General features: G+C 58.9%; 1 protein-coding gene across 4 annotated transcripts in view; it reads left to right on the top strand.

The window, feature by feature from the left end:
• Positions 1–10720: 10720 nt before the first annotated feature.
• FUBP3 (far upstream element binding protein 3) overlaps positions 10721–15887 on the top strand; it is a 40342-nt gene continuing 35175 nt past the window's right edge. For 3 of the 4 annotated variants that reach the window (XM_080562286.1, XM_080562285.1, XM_080562287.1), the window contains exon 1: positions 10721–10896. In XM_080562286.1, the coding sequence (XP_080418412.1) occupies positions 10810–10896 (87 nt within the window). In that variant the 5' untranslated portion in view covers positions 10721–10809. The remainder of the gene's footprint in view (positions 10897–15887) is intronic. The other variant, XM_080562284.1, reaches the window with a different exon arrangement.

Here is a 15887-nt window from a genome sequence, read left to right as displayed (position 1 = left end):
ATGAGGCTCGGGGTCGTTTGAAGGGGAAGAAACCCTCTGGGGCTTTTGGCAAGGGGAAGCCGGGGGGCGCAGCGCGGTGGGGACCCCATGCACACAGGGCTGAGCTTGTTCCCAGATGTCACACGGGGCCAGGAGGCAAAAAAGAAATTCCTCCCCGTGCGAGCACCTGGGATGTGCTGAGGATGGGGACGGACCTGGTCCGGGATGTGCCCAAGGGTCGGCGTCCCCCTGACACGTTCAGGGGCATGGGGCAGCCCCATCCCATGGCAGGCAACGAGGGCAGAGCCGCCCCCCGAGGGGACAAGGCTTTTTGCAGCCCCAGGGGGACAGCCAGGCCCGGTGGCCGCGTGGGGACGTCCAGGCGTGCCCTGCCCGCCCCGCTGCCGAGCCGGCGAGCGTGACAAGCTCTGACATCACCGCTGGGAAAATAACATGTTATTTTCCCAGCTTGGATGTTACTTTCCCTGCTATTACTGGCAGCTACCATCTTGGGAGGAGAAAGCAGCGGAGGGCTGTCAGGAGAGGGGGAGAAATGGTTTTCTGGGCTGCTGGAGCCTGTCCGACCCCTGCGGAGCGCGGAGGGGGGATGCTGCATCCCACAGCTTTCTGCTGGCGGAGGTGAGGTCCTGGGGCTGTGACCTCCCCTGGGTGCTCCTTGGGCAGCAGGTCCCCGGTGGCAGGGTAGGGAGGGAAACGCAGCGTGCAGGTAAAGCAGAGCTCGGTGTTGCTGAAAAGCCAGGTCAAGCCTGGTACAAGTCTTTTTGGGGTGAAAGCAGTGGGATAGAAGAGTGCAGCCAGCAAGTGCCTGCCCTTTCCGCTGGGTGCTGCCTTGTGGGGCTGCTGTGCTAGGATGCTCCAAGCCCAACACCATGTTTAATTACTGCACCACTTAAACCACCATTAGCCCTTCCAATTCCCATGTTTTTTTGTGGTTTCTCTGTGTAGCTTCCCAGAATCTCCCCTCCCCGCTGGGGCCGAGCAGCATCAGGCTCCCGTGGGGCCACGCGGCCGTGCCCAACAGCAGGAAAAAGCACAGGGGGAGCGGCAGGATGCACCCAAACCACCTGGGAGCTCCCCAGCAGAAGCATTAGGGGATGATATTTCGGACACCCCAGCTTCGCCCTCTGCTCCTTCCATCCTGCACGGGTGCCAGCCGCCAGGGGCCGTGCCACGCGGTGCCGTGCCGTGGGGCTGCTCCACAACCCTGCCAGGCTCCAGGGAAGGGCTCGTCTGGGGTCACCGCAATCGATATCTCATCTGCAGGCTCTCCTAGCGGAAGTGATGGTATATTGGAACATGGTAATGGGTCTTGTCTAGTGGAAAAGGCTAATCTTCCCCAGCTGTACAGGATCTCCGCAGGTGTCCTCAGCTCTCCCGGCTGCCACCAGCCCTGCAGCAAGCCAAGGAGCAGGCACAGCTCTTTAAAGCTGCAGCCGTCCAATTTACTGCCGGTCACGGCAAGGGACAGCTGCCCTGAGCCCGGCAGAGCCCCGTGGGAGGTGGCCCGGGGCTCCTGGGAGAGCAACCTGCAGCCAGGGTGGCAGCACTGCCCTCGGGATCATGGCACGGCTGGCCACGGCGGTGCAGGTTTGCTTGTTGAAGGCAGAGAAGGTGCCATCTCCTCCAGCTCCCCTGCCCAGGGATGTCATTTCCCCAGGGAGGAGGTTGTGGGGACGATGCCGGGAGGGATGAGATCCCCCCTAAGCGCCACCTGCAAGCGTAGGTGGGAGGCGAGCGTGTGCCGCAGGGAAAAGCAGGGGCGAGAGAGCTCCTTGCTGTTAATTTGGCTTTTTTGGCAACGCGCTCGCTGCCCGGCAGGGCTCACCCCACGGGGATTTGCTCATCCCCGGGGACTGCTAGCAGGTGTGTGCGCGGGCAGCTCGCTCCAGCACGGCCCCGTGGGGCTGGGGGGAAGCAGGAGGGGAAGGCAGGGATGGAGAGGCTGGAGCCAGCCCGGGGCAGGTCTTTTCTCAAGGGCAATCTTTGCCCGTCCCCATGCAGACCTGGATTTTAAAAGCTGACCAGCCAAGGACGGCTATTGCAGCCTGCTGCATCACTATGGTAAAATCAATTTTCCCGTTTCTCTGGAGGTAGAGGTAATTACCGGGTTTAAGGTTTAATATGCATGTGGATTTTAGAGCAAGCGTTGCTAAGAACAACCCCGAACAATGTGCAGGTTGGGGCAGCGTGTCCTGGGGGGGGGCGGACGTGGCTGCGACATGCAGAGCCCCCGAATTGCAAAGGGAGGGGGTCCGGGGGGGGGCTGAGCTGCCCCTCGCTGCTCCCCGTGCTGCAGGAGCAGGGGAAGGTCCCACGCAGGCTGTGCCAAAGGCCCGGCTGACTCTGTTCGGAGCAGAGGTTGCCTCTTACAGAAGACAGTGAGAACAAACGGGGGTTAGGAGAAAACTCTGGGGGTGGGCAGCGCACCCGTGCTGCTGAGATCTTGCTTAAAATGTGTTTCATTAGGTGGAAAATGTGATCCTCCTGTCCCTGAGAGCAAAAGGGACGGCGTTTTGCTGGAGGGAAGTGGGGAGGTCATCGGTGATGGGCCGGGGGCTGCTGGGCTGTCCCGTGGGACACCGTCCCTGTCACCTGCTGGGGCTCCATCTCCCCATCTGCGAAGCGGCTGGGGGGGGGTCCTCGGCCCACCTTTCCTAAAGGAGGTGAGAAAATCCCCTTGTGCTACCGCACACCCTGTAGTTTGGGGCAGGCGGCAGCCTCGCGGCACCGAGGATGCTGCTCCCTGCGGCACAGCCACCACCAGCAGCAGCGTGTTTGTGGGAGAACCCAGCGAGCCCACCTGACGGGTATTCGGTCCCCGTTTTCCTTCGGAGATTCAGCTCCAAATGGTTACGGGGGGGGGTGCGAAAGGTGCCCCCAGCTGCAGCCCAGCACGGCTCTGAAGCATTTATATGTGTCCAAGGGAAAGGCATCCCCCCGGTGCGGTTGGGAGCCGCCGGCCGCTGGCTTCCCAGGCGAGGGGGGAGATGGTCGCCTTTGTAAACCCCTTAACAAGGTGGCTTTGTCTCCCCGTTTAACAAGAAGCGCCCTTGCTCCTTCCCCGGGAGTTTCCCAACGCCGGCGCGGGGGTCCCTGAAAGCCAGCTTTATGCTGCCGGGGGGGGGGCGCGGCGGGGATCAGAGGGACACGGGGGGCCCTTCTGCGCCCCCGTGACAAAAGGCTGCCCCGGGGGGACAGGGCGTCAAAGCTCAGCTGGCTCCGGGGAGACAAGGGACCCACAGAGGAGCCGCTGCGCGAGGCCGGTGTCCATCTGGTCACTCAATCATGGCGGGCAGGGGGGGGCCCTCGGGTCCGTCCCCCCCCCCCCCCCCCAGGGAAGGGCGGTGGGAGAGGGGCTGGGAAGGGACAGGTAGGTTTTGTTGGCCGCCGGTAACAGGATCCGCGGCCGTTGGTGCCTTCCTGCCCTCGCTTCAGCAGGTGGGAGCGGTGAGGTGAGGGCTGGAAACTGAGACCTGTCCCAGCCCTGAGCACGGCTCTTTGGGGGGGATGTTTCCCCTCAGCAATGGGCTTGAAGAAACCTTATGGGTGCCCCCTGTTCCCCCCCCCCCAGCTGGAGCAGGGCACGTGCACAGGAGCAGGGACCACTCTGGGAGCGATGCTCGGCTGCGGGGGGCACCTTGGTGCTGGCAGGGGCATCACCCACCCCCATGCCGGCATCTGGGCTCCCCTCCCTGGGGGTCTTCACCCGATTTGGGAGCACTCTCCCCTTCCTCGTCCCACCAGCAAGTGTCCCCTCGCACCCCCCCCCACCCGGCCATCTGCCTCCGCGCCCCCAGCCCTGCTCACATTTACTGGCAGGCGTTAAAGCGCCAGGGTCAGCGTGTCACGGCGGCCCCTCATCGATTTGTTTTACCTCCCCTTGGCGAAAGCACTTTGGCCTCAGCCCCTCGGCATCGCGTGGGGCATCCCCAGGCCCCCAGCGCTCCCCTTGCCCATCCCGGTCCCCTCACACCACACGCAGGGGCTGCCAGCTGAGCCGCTGCTCCCTGACCCCCCCCCTCGCACCCAGCACCTCGCTCGGGTCCTATCGCGATCAATATTTCCGTGAGACCCCTCCGGGTGCAGGGGCCCTGCTTGTTTGCACGATGCTGTGGCTGGTTTAGTGCTTGCCCCCCCGCCCCATCTGGCCATGGCTTTCAGCTCAGACTGGGGCTTTTGGGGTCTCCTTACCCCAGTAAATGTCTGCGGCTCCCAGTGAGATGCGTCCAGGTGCCAGAAGGGGGACGGGAGGGGAAAAGGCTCCTCGCGTCGCAGAGCAGGGAGAAATGTGGCGCTGGGGCCATGGTTACAAGCACGAGGCTGCAGGGAAAGACGGGGCTGGGGCCGCAGCCCCTGTGTGTTCTGGGGCTGGGTGCGAGATTTGGTGCTTTTACCATTTTATTGGTGCCAGGGGTTGGGTGCTCGGACAGGACGCACGCGTTGGCTGAGTGTCCCCAGGCGCCGGCCTTGGGCAGGGCCACCGGTGCTGGGACGAGGTCCCCAGTCTTACATCCCCGGCTGGGAACCAAGGCAGAGAAAACGGGGACAGCCACAGTGGCCCCACTAAATGCACCATGTCCCTGCCCAGCCTCGTCCCCTGGTGTCACCTCCAGCCCTGGCACAAGTCCCCGGAGCTGCCCGCGGGCCGCGCACGCGCCGGGCGGCCCGAGGAGAGAGCGGGGCTCTTGGCAGCTCTGCCTTTTGCTTTCAGCCTCTCCCTCTCGCTATTTATCGGTGACTTTTGTCCTTGGCCAGCTTAGCGGCTGAAAGGGGCTGTATTATATCACACGTAGGCAGCTCCTGGGGGGAGAGGGCCGCGCTTTCTGCTGGAACAAAGCACGGGTTGGCTAATTCCCCTCTCCTCCCGCAGCACCCGGGTCCCATCTGGTTGACACAGTTTGCTCCAGTGTCTCCTGCTATTAAGCCCCCACTTGCCTGTTTGAATCGCTCGTGCTCCCCCCGCCCCGCGCCCTCGGCCCCTTTTTTTTTTTTTTTCTCCTCGTTTTATTTTTCATTTTCCCCAAAGCCGGGCAGAACTTGCTTAATAGAGTGATGTCAGATGTGTGCAAACCAGACCAATAAAACCTAATGCATCCCCCCCTTTGTCTGCCGGCCTCTCCAGCGCCTAACATTTTCCACTCAGAAAGCCACTTAAAACACATCAGCAACAATCCCTCACAAAACAGCCACTTGTTGGCTAATTGTGCCGAGTACCTGCGCACGCTGCGGCTCGCTCTCCTGCCGGGGAGGCTCGGATGCTGCCGGAGCGCCGGGCTCCCTGCGGGGCAGGGGATGTCCGAGGCCCCCAGCATCCCCGGGATCATCCCCGTGGGCTCAGCCTCTCTCCCGTAGGTGAGGGGTTTGGGATGGGGGTTTTCTATCTGCTGTGTCCATGGCCAGGTCCCAGGGGGCTGCCCAAGGGATGGGAGTGCAAGTGGAGCAGGGCTGAGCTTGGGATCCCCCTGCATGTGACAGCAGGAGGGGCAAGCAGAGCCCTTCCTTGTCCCAACTCCTTCCCCCAGCAGCAAATCGGGCAGGGACACAGCAGGGGGCTCGGTGAAGAGGTGAGGGGAGAGCTGGGACCTTGCAGGGCTGCAGAGTTTCTGCCCAGTGCGTGACGGAGGTGGATGTTAGAGAGATGCTCTGTGCCGGGATGGAGGTGGAGGGGCTTGACCTTTTGCCTAACGAAGCATCCAAAAATCCCTCCCCGGGGATCCTTTTGGGCCCATCCTGGTGGTGGGATGGGGGGAGAAGAGGTCGGCAGGTGTTTCATCTGTCCTTTGCATCCCCAGGGGAGAGAGCGTGCCTCTGCCCGTGTCCTCTGTGTCACAGCATCCTCCAGCAAGCCTGCTTTTCCCTCGGAGCTGCAAGACAAGCTCACGGACTAGCATTTATTTTCCTGCCAGGAAACTTTGGCAGCGTTTCCTGCTGCCACCTCCTCAGCATCCCCTGCGGCTGGTGGCACAGCCCCTGGCCACCGCGCTGGGCAGGCAGCCCGGAGCCCCCCGGGGGGCACAGAGCTGCAGAGCACACCTGCCCCGGCTCACCTGCACGCTTAAATGTCACACGGGCACAGCAGCACGGGGAGCCCGGCCAGGATGGGGAACCCAGCCAGGACAGGGAACCCGGCCAGGATGGGGAACCTGGCCAGGATGGGCTCTGCCTTTTTGCTTTCCCCACGGGGAGCCACATCACAGTCAGCTCTGCCTTGCTTTGGTACCCAGGCTGAGCCCTGCCACCTGCCAGCAGCCACCAAATGATGGGGAGGGACCCGCAGGCTGCTACCCTCTCCCCAAATCCTTGATTTGGGTCCTCCGGGATGCAGGGACCTGGCACCCTGTAGCAGGGTGGTGGTGGGTCCCCATCAGCCGCCCACCTGGGCAGCGAGCGGGTGTCGGGGGAAGAAAGGGTTAAGCGGAGGCGGCAGAAATCAGAGGATTACAGGTTTGTTGCCGGACTGTCCCATCTGTCACCAGCACAAAGACAAGCCCTGGCTGGGGCTGGGCTGTCAGCGAGGAGCCCACCACTACATTAGGACTCCATTAGGGGAGGCTGGCGGTGGGAAATGGCAGCTGTCAGGGCACTATCATTTCTCCTGTAATTCCTCGCGCTCACTTCTCCACTGCACTTAAATAGCAGGTCTACCTACTGGGCCAATTTGGCGTTTTCGTCCTCCCGCTGCTTCTCGTCGTTCTTTAAAGCTGCAGCTCCCGGGCTTGGCTGGGCCCTTGTCCCGATGCTGCTGCGGCTGGTGGCGGTGCCACCCCTGCAGCCCAGGTGTCTGCGGACCCACACACGTGCTGGGCTGGGACTTGCTACCTCCAGGCCTTGCCACAGCAGGAAAAATCCTTGCCTTGGTGGATTTGTTACGGTGGGTTAGCATAATGTGATGGTGACATGGGGCGGTGCCCCTGGTGCATCCTTTCCTGCGCACCCAGAGCAAGTCTGCACCCAGCGAGCCGGGCTGGGCACCGGGTCCGCTGACCACAGGCTGTGCTGGAGCAAGGTTTTTCCTCCAACAGCCAAACCTGCCTGGCCTTTCAGCGCCCAGCAGAGTCCCGTGGGCTGCTGTGGTCATTCCCACTTGGGGTGCGATGCTCCCCCAGCCACATGTGCTCCTGCGACCCGTCACACCCTGAGGAAAAACACCACGGCAATAAGGTGTCCTCGTGGGACAAGGTGGCCTGGAAGCTCGCGGGACCCACAGGGAGCATCTGCTCTAGGAGGAGCCTCAGGGAAGCATCTCGGCGTGGGGGGGACCCTCTCCATCCCCTCCTGGCCGCGGGGACACGTCCCCTGCCCTGCCCTGGCCACAGCTCTGGCCGGAGCCATCAATCCCTGCGGAGCCTCCTGCTCCTGCAGGGATCCAAACAAACACTTCTGCCGGGAAGTGCGCTGCAGTGGTACTCGAAATAAATAACTAATTTCTCCCTACATGATCTCAAGGAGCAGGAGAGGCGTGAATAGCAGGGCCCGGTGTCGGGCTGACTGGACTCCCCGGTGCGGTAATTCAGAGGATGACAAACATAAGCCAAAGAAAAACGTTGAAAAATGGGCACTTCCCGCAGCCCTGAGCAAAGGAGCTATTGCAGGGTTTGGAAATAACGAAGGCAAAAAGAGGGAGAGGGGGGAATTTTCTCATTGAGACCAAGTGAAGTGCCAAACAAGCTGCTATTATGGTGGCTTTGAGAGGCACAGGGAGGGGGTGTCGGGGGAAGGAGAGGAGGGAGAGGTGGGGGGAGAAGGAAGGGGGAGAGGGCTGGAGGAAAGGAGAAGGGTGGGAAACGGGGCGAGAGCGAGGGAGAGAATGAGGGGGACACGAGGAGCAAAAGGTGCGAGGTGACGGGTGGGAGAAGGGGAGAGGAACAAGTTGGGTGATGGTGGCAGGGCCACCACGCGCAGCACCCCGTCCCTCGCCACGCGTCCCCCGCATCCAGCCCCCATCCCGGTCCCTGGCCACCTCCCACCCCCGCACCCACCAGCACCAAAAGGAAAAAAAAAAAAAAAGAGAGAGAGATGGAAAGAAGGAAAACAAAATATCTACAGTTGTCGAGACAAGGGGAGAAAAATAGAGGCAAACATCCATAATTTTCTCTGTGGGGCTTTGCAGTAATTGAGCCATTTGGATAAAAATAAAGGCAGCAGGCCCTTTAGGTAAGAGGAGCTTTTGCAATCCAAGAAGCCTGAATTATGCGCCTTGTATCACTTGAAATCCCCCACCTCATCACCCCCCTCCGCCTCCCACATGCAACACCAAACCACTTTCCCTTTTCTTCTTCTTTTTTTTTCTCCCCTCCTTTTTTAAGTACCCTGTCAAATGTCGTCCGATGAGAAGAGAATTTCAGCTGTCACAACTAATTTCAGTGTGTGTGCGTGTGTGAAGGTGTGTGTGTCTTAGGAGTGGGGACGGCGGGGGGAGAAGGATGATGGAGGCGTAGAATCACTCCTTTCTTTTTCTGTTTTTTTTTTTTTTTTCCTCAAAAGGAAGATTTACATCAAAAATTTGTTTCTGGGAGTGTTTAAGGCCTGTAATTTCCTCCTTTTCAATGGCTGTCTGATGTCTTCTGACCGCCTCGCCTGGCTCCATCTTACTCCCTTCTGCGGCCACATCCAGCGCAGGGGCTCGGCTGCACCCTCCTGGCACCCTTAGAGCCGGGGTGAGCCGAGGCAGCTCCAGAAGGCACCCACACCCCTTGCTGGGTGCTGGCACTGCCAAAACCCGGCTCCCACAGCCAGACCCAAGCAGGGCACCCAGCTTTGGAGTGGTTTTCCTGCGGAGCAGGCCCCCATGACGCAGAGTAGTGGCCCAGAAGAGCAGACTGGTGCCTGGTCCAAGTGGGACAGCGGTGGGCTGGGAACTGGCCCCGAATGGTGCCCAAAGCCGGGGGAAGCTGGGCTTGTGTCTCGATGCTCCTTGGAGCTGATGCTCTGCTCCCTGGGAATTTCCCTGGGAAAACCACATTGCATCTTCTACCTGGGCTTGGCCTCTCTGCCTGCCCCACGCTCCCCAGCAAAGCGGTGAAGTATCTGCCTGCTTGTAAGAAAGGGAGACGCAAAGCCCTGGGTGGGTGTTCTCTGGAGTGGCCGGAGAAATTGCCTTCATCGTGGCTGAAAGGTGTTGGTGATGCTGAGGTGATGCAGACGCACACATCTGGTTGTTTTAAATCCACCCCCCCCATCAAGCCATGCTCCTGTTCCCAAAACAGTCATTTTGCTTAAGAATGAGACCTGCAACGATCCGAGAAGAGGAAATGTTGGTACTCGTGCGAGTACCAACTTGGAGGGGCACCGGGTGGTTTCGTCAGCCCCAGCGAGTCCTCCGTGTGGGTGAGGACACTGCGCACAACACCGGCAAGAGCGAAAACCAGCCGAGGAGGAGAAACACAGCACTTGCGTCATTTGGGTCATAGTTTGAGTCTTGAGTTTAATGCTCTGGCCCGGCAGCCTTGGGAAAGCAGCCCTGGGATTAGCTGGCCGTGTCTGGAGCACTGTGCTCAGCTCTGCGGCCTGCAGCAGGACGTGGAGCTGTTGGAGCGGGTCCAGAGGCCACGAGGATGCTCAGGGGCTGGGGCACATGTGTGAAGACACCTGAGGGAGCTGGGGGTGTTCAGACTGGAGAAGGCTCCGGGGAGACCTCATGGTGGCCTTCCAGTGGCTACAGGGGGCTGCAGGAAAGCTGGGGAGGGTCTCTTGGTCAGGGGGTGTAGCGACAGGACAAAGGGTATGGCTTTAAGGTACCCAAGGGTTGAGGTGGCACAGGGAAGGAATTCTGTGTGGTGAGGGTGGCAGGGCCGTGCCACAGGCTGCCAGGGTGGCTGTGGGCACCCCATTCCTGGAAGTCCCCAAGGACGGGGCTCTGGGCGGCCTCCACGGGGGGAAGCGTTGTGCCCTGGGGGGGGGGGGGCTGGTGGGCGATCCGTGAGCTGCCCCCAGCCCTGCCCACGCCACAGGTGGCTCTGTGGGGGCTCTGCGGTGGCTCTGCGCATGGGTGGGGGGCTCTGTGGGGTGTCTGTGGGGGCCCTGTGGGTAGGCGGGTGGCTCTGTAGGGGCTCTTTGGGGGACTCTGTGGGGGGCTCTGTGGGACTGTTGGGGCTCTGTGGGGGACTCTGTGAGCCTGGGGGGGGGGGTTGTGGGTCTGGGCTGGCTCTGTGGGTCAGTGGGGGGTCTGTGGGGGCTCTGTTGCTCTGTGGGGCGCTTGTGGATGGGTGGACGGCTCTGCGGGTCTGTGGGGCCTTGTGGGTGAGTGGGTGGCTCTGTGGTGCTGTGAGGGGTCTGTGGGACTGTGGGGGCTCTGTGGGGTCTGTGGGTGGGTGGCTCTGTAGGGGCTCTTCGGGGGACTCTGTGGGTTTGTGGTGGCTCTGTGGAACTGTAGGGGCTCTGTGGGGCTTTGTGGCTCCGTGCCCCCGAGGGGGCCGCAGGCTGCTCCTTGCGCCACCCCCGGCCCGCTGCAGAGCCCGGCGACACGGGGACACGGCCCCGCTCCTCGTGACACGCGTGGAAACGGGCGGGCGGACGGGCGGGCATCCACACGGTGCCTGCAATCGGTACCGGGACCGGCATCAGAACCGGGACCGGCACCGTGCCCAGCGCCGCGCCGTGTCCCAGCACCACCCCCCCGCCCCCTTCTCCACCCCCCCCCCCCCCGCCGCCCCCCGATCCCCGGTTCCCCGCCCCGCTCCCGCCCCGGTTCCCGCCCCACTTCCGCCGGAAGCGGGGGGCTCTTTCCCTTTCCGGGTGCGGGTCCCCGGGCGGGACGGCGGCGGCGGCGGCGGCGGCGGAGGCGGAGGCGGCGGCAGCGGGGCGCGGGTCATGGCGGAGCTGGCGCAGGGGCAGAGCGCGGCGCCCGTGGGGATCAAGGCCGAGGGGTTCGCCGATGCCCTGCACCGGGTCCGGCAGGTAACCGCCGGGCCGGGGGCGTCCCCGGGGCTCGGGGCAGGGCCCGCTCGGTGGCACCCGGGGCCGGCTGCGGGCAGCCGTGGGTGGCACCGGGCCCCTCGCCGTGGTACCGGGCCCCTCTGGGTGACACCGGGCCCCTCACCGTGGTACCGGGTCCCTCCCCCCCCCCCCCCCCCGCCGTGTCTCGGCCCCGCAGCCCCCCTCCTCTGCCCTCCCCAGGGTGCAGGAAGGGGCCATCGTGAAGGTTTTTATTGATAAGGCGCCTTTGGGTTAACCCCCAGCAGGCCCCGTGCGGGGTCTGGTTCCCCTCCTCCTGGAGGGAGAGGTAAGGGGCGTCCCAAGCAGTCTGAGGGTTTGCGCAGCGGTGAAATGGCAGCTTCCAGTGTGAGAGGTGAGACCCGCTTTAATCAACACCCTCGTGCAGGGGCTGGGGTGTCCCAGCCTCGCACGCGGGGTCTGGCGTCCCCCCAGTGCTGCGCTCTGGGGAAAGTGGCTTCAGAAGCAAGGGGCTGCTGCTGTCCCTGCCGCTTGCATTTCGCATTTCTTGCCCCGTGTCTGTGGCAGGCGTTGGTCCCATCCCTGAGCAGGTTGCCCAGTCCCCGTGCTGCAGCAAGGTGTGACACAGCTACGTGCTAGCGCCAGTGCCGGCAGACTGACTTTGTTCTTTCCAATGTTACAGGCCAGGTAGGGAGAATCCCCTTCTGTTTCCCAGGCTCGCTTTTCTCATTTAGCTGGGAAACTTTGCAGGAACTAAGGCAGGCCCTAGGACCTCCTGATGGGACCTGAGTGGCGTACCGTCGCTTGCGGCTCGCTGGTGAATCAGTGCGGCAGCAAATCCTGTTCTGCGCAGTCTGCAGCAAACGTACGGAGGCGCTGGCTGCTCTAGAGGAACACCCTGCGCCTTCCCCGAAGAGCTCACGAGCCGGTTTGCACTTCGTCTGCTCATTTCTGTCCTAGAAGTACAGCAGTAGGCGAGCTGCGTGCTAGCTGCCCCCCAGGTGAAGCCACGCGTCGCTTCTCTCGGTGGCGCACAAAGCCCCGTGGCCTTGACGGCGTGTGATGTCTGGGAGCTCCGCTGTTAGCCCAGGGTTATCTGCTCGATGCGGTTAAATTGAGGGGGGTTGCAGCTGTGTTTGTCTTGACCTGGTCATCTGTAACCGAAGGCCTCTCGTTGCAAAAACATCTCAGGGTGTCTGATAATACTATTGCCTGCTCGCCGCTGAATAATGTTGCGATGGCCGACGTGCGAGGAGATCATCGGTCCCTTGCTGGTCGGTTGTAGCGTGTTGAAACCTTTCTGTGAATGTGTTTGAAGCGTCACACCATGCAGCGTTCCTCTGATCAGCCACAGGTTAAGTGGGACGCCTCCGTTCAGCTAAAGCAGGGCTGTCCAAAAATTGATGGGAGTACGTGTTGTGTGGTCGCTGTTGTGTTTGTAGGGTGGGTTGAGGAGCCTCATGTTGACACACGAAGGAGGTGGAGTATCAAATATTTCTGTAACTTAGCTCTGCTCGCTTACTCCGATTTTGCTGTTCTTAAATTCACTATACTTGTAAGAATATACTGGGTTTCCCTGGGCACACGACATCAGTCTGAGCTGAAATATGTCAAAATATCCAGAGCTGCCAGCCGCGGGTCAAACACCACAGCATAGCAGCCGATCTTCCGCGCTAGAAACAAGTGTGTTGAGAAATGCTCTCTGCGCGCGTTCCGGGAGCCCAGTGCCTACATTTTTGTGCAGTGAGTTGTCCGCTGCCTGTTGAATGTTCTTTTTTTGTTGGTATTTGTGGGATGAGAAGAATCGTTGGCAAGTGCTCCATGGAGAGAGGTTCACCTCGCCACCCTGGCAGTCTGTGATGAGACTTGCTGGCTGAGAGTCAGGGGCACAGAGGCAGGTACACCTAGCACTTCTCTGGAGGTGGTGGCAGAGCTTTCACGGATCACGTTTAATGCTGTAGCATGCCTGACCCATCTCGATCTGGTACATGGAGGTCAGCTTTTACTCCTGGCCTGTGCTGTAGCCTTTTCTGAATATTGCTTCTGCTTTAAGCAGGGAGGGGGCAGAAGGAAAAAAAAAAACCGCAATCTCAGTTCTTGCTTCGCGTGTTGGCCTGGCATCCCTGGCTTGACATTTGAACTCTCCCAAAGTTTAATTTTGCACTTAAGACTGGTAATCAAATTGGCTAAATTCAGCTCTCGTGAGAGCCATTACACAAACCCTGAGCTGTGGTTTCCTGTGCTTAGTTATTAATAGCTAAATAATTCAAGGCAAGGAAGACTTTCCTGATCAATCACCGTGACTGCTCTCAAAGACACCGGGACCTGAGCTAATACGAGAGTAAGAAATCTGTACCACCGCTGGGGGAAATGACTCGTGTTGCTTTTGAAGGACTTGGTTGGATTTTTTTTTTTCTTGGGGGGTGTGTGTGTACTCTTAAATATATGAACTGCATCAAAAAGGATTTTTCCAGGTGAATGCTAGAGCCTTGATCTGGGCTCCTGCACCTTCTGCAGCACGCCTCTGGTGAGTGGATCATTGATGGGTCGTAGGAGGTGACCGATGTGCACGCAGAGGCAGCTGCTCCCAGGCAGGGTGGCTTCTGTGGCATTTTGGTGCGGGAGAGGGAGAAAGGATGTCTGCTCCCTTTCTGAGTAACGGGATCAGAAAGCAAGCAGACCTGCCAGGACTCCGGATAAAAATGGGTTTCTCTTGGGCTGTCCTTGGGTCTTGTTCTCGGTGACAGAGCAGTGTCTTGCTTGGCTCGTACCTTCGTGGCAGACTCGTTTGCTGTACGTGGTGTGTGTTTGCAGCGCTTGGTGATTCCCTCTTCCTGCCTGTGGCATTCTGGTAACCTCCCGTACGTTCTCTGAACCTGAATTTCCAAGGATCGTGTGAAGAGGAAAGTCTGCGGCTTGGCAGCCTGTACGTAGCAAGGTGCCTTGGGTACCTTGAAAGGGAGTGAACGTCCTCAGACTTCCCGGGAGCCAACAGGCTGTGTGTTTAAAATGCCTTTCTGGTGTCAGGCTCCGACTTCTGATTTCCACAGGGGAAAAAGGGACCTTAAAACTTACTCCAAAAGGGCATAGAGAAAAGTACTTTTCAGATCGTCCTCAAAGTGTTAGAGCTTTGCAATTAGCCTAGTATGTGGGGAAACCACCTGTGGGATGCAGCTTAAATGGCTGGGGATGGTTTTGCTGCTTCCTGCAGAGTTTTGGAGGAACGGCTGCCATGCGAGTGGGTGTTCTGTCTGAGTGGGGAGGGTGGCAGAGGCCCTGGAATTGTTTGTTGGAAGGGTCAGGTGCCAGCGTCTTGTTTTATATCCTGCTAATACCTCAGATGGGTGTTTTTACTGGTTGCTGTTCTTTTGCAGGACAGCAGGGAGAGGCCTTTCCCAGAAGCGAGGCCCTTTTGAGAGCTGAATTCAGCAGACACTGGTAGTTGAGTCCCGTTGTGCCTAGCCAAGAAGTTTCGTATCTAAAAGCGTTTGGGTACTGCACCACTTTTAAAGGGTGGTGAAGGTATAGGAGGACAGAAATGTAAGGTATTAGGAAAACATATGCCTCACGCAACTCTTGTTTATTTAGCTCTTCTTGGCTTTACAATTGCAATTTTTGTAGCCAAGCTTTATGCTGTGTCCTTTAAATTGCTTGTTGGAGAGCTTTATTTTGAGGGGATTCAGTGCAGAAACAGGCCTGGGGTAGTGATGCTTTTTCCCAGCGTATTTCAGAGCTCAGTGAAATGGATGCGCTGGGTTTAAAAAAAAAAAAGAAGGCCTGACATGCAGAGGGACAAAAGCTGTGGCTAGCAGTACGGTACTCAAGGTCATCTGGTCAGATAAGGGCTAGGTCTGCTTACTTTTGCTCTGTTCTAACTTCTGTGCTTATCTCCCTGCTGAACCTGTAGTGGAAACGGAGGTTCCCATTGTAGGTCGAACATAAGAAGTTTAAAAAGATATATTTCAGCTTCTACGTCTGCCGTGGAAGCTTAACTCTTAGTTTTGCAGGGTGTTTTTCCTGCTGGAGGGAGGTGGCGTGTTGTCTGCGTGTAATCCCGTGGCAGCTGGGAGGCTTTGGAGATAAGGGTGCAAGTTTCAATAAAGGAGGGGAAAAAAACATCCCAAAAGCTGATAGTGTGAAAATTGCATCGACTCTCTTATTTTGTCCTTTACTTCGAGGCTTCTGTGCTGGGGAGATAATTGTGTGCGAAGCACGAGTAGGGATTTATGAAGCTCTCCTGCTCTGGGAGCCAAAATCCCTGGTGCTGGTGATCTGTTCGTTCACACCTTTGTGCTTAATGCCAGCTTCCTTCTGTTGGCCAATTCCTGCTATCCACTGAACAGTTTTTCCTACCCCATGCACGTGTGGTGAGTGATTTCAGTTCCAACCTGTCAGCTAGCCACTTCCACATCTTATAGATTTTTTTTTTTGAGTAAATAATCACTAACAGAAAGATTTCACAAAGGGCACTCTAAAATCAAATGTTCCAAAATAAGCCAGGGTGTGTTACAGCTGACCACAATTCCTCTTGGCATGTGTTTGGATTGTATGTTATGGTGTTAAAGCTGTCAATGGACTGCTACGAAATATAATTTTTAAATCTTTTTCAGCCCTGAAGTAGTCAGCAAACACCTGTGCTCTTCGTACCTTCACTAAAACCCTCTGCATCCCAAACGGAACGGGGGAGCCTGTGGGTAAGGGGCTACCACCCTGGGTGCAGTACGGCAGAAAGCAAGGCATCACCTGATGCTTTCAGGTGCAGAATGGACAAGGGCTCATCCGTGTTGATGCTTTCAGAATTATTTTCCTGTGAGCTTATTAGCTCTGGGACATGTTGACACGCAGCGTGCTTGTTGTCAGAGCTTTGCCACGTGGTCGCTGTGCTGGTCGGGGCACTAAAACTAGGTTATGGCTGAACAGTTCTTCCTTTTTGGGGTCTAGGTCGGTCAAACTGGGGGTTTAATGGTCTGGTGTTGTATTTGCAGTTGTTCATC

Source organism: Anser brachyrhynchus, assembly GCF_964034855.1.
Source record: "Anser brachyrhynchus genome assembly, chromosome: 19".
Classification (NCBI taxonomy): Eukaryota; Metazoa; Chordata; class Aves; order Anseriformes; family Anatidae; genus Anser; species Anser brachyrhynchus.
This window is presented reverse-complemented; position numbering and strand designations above follow the sequence as displayed.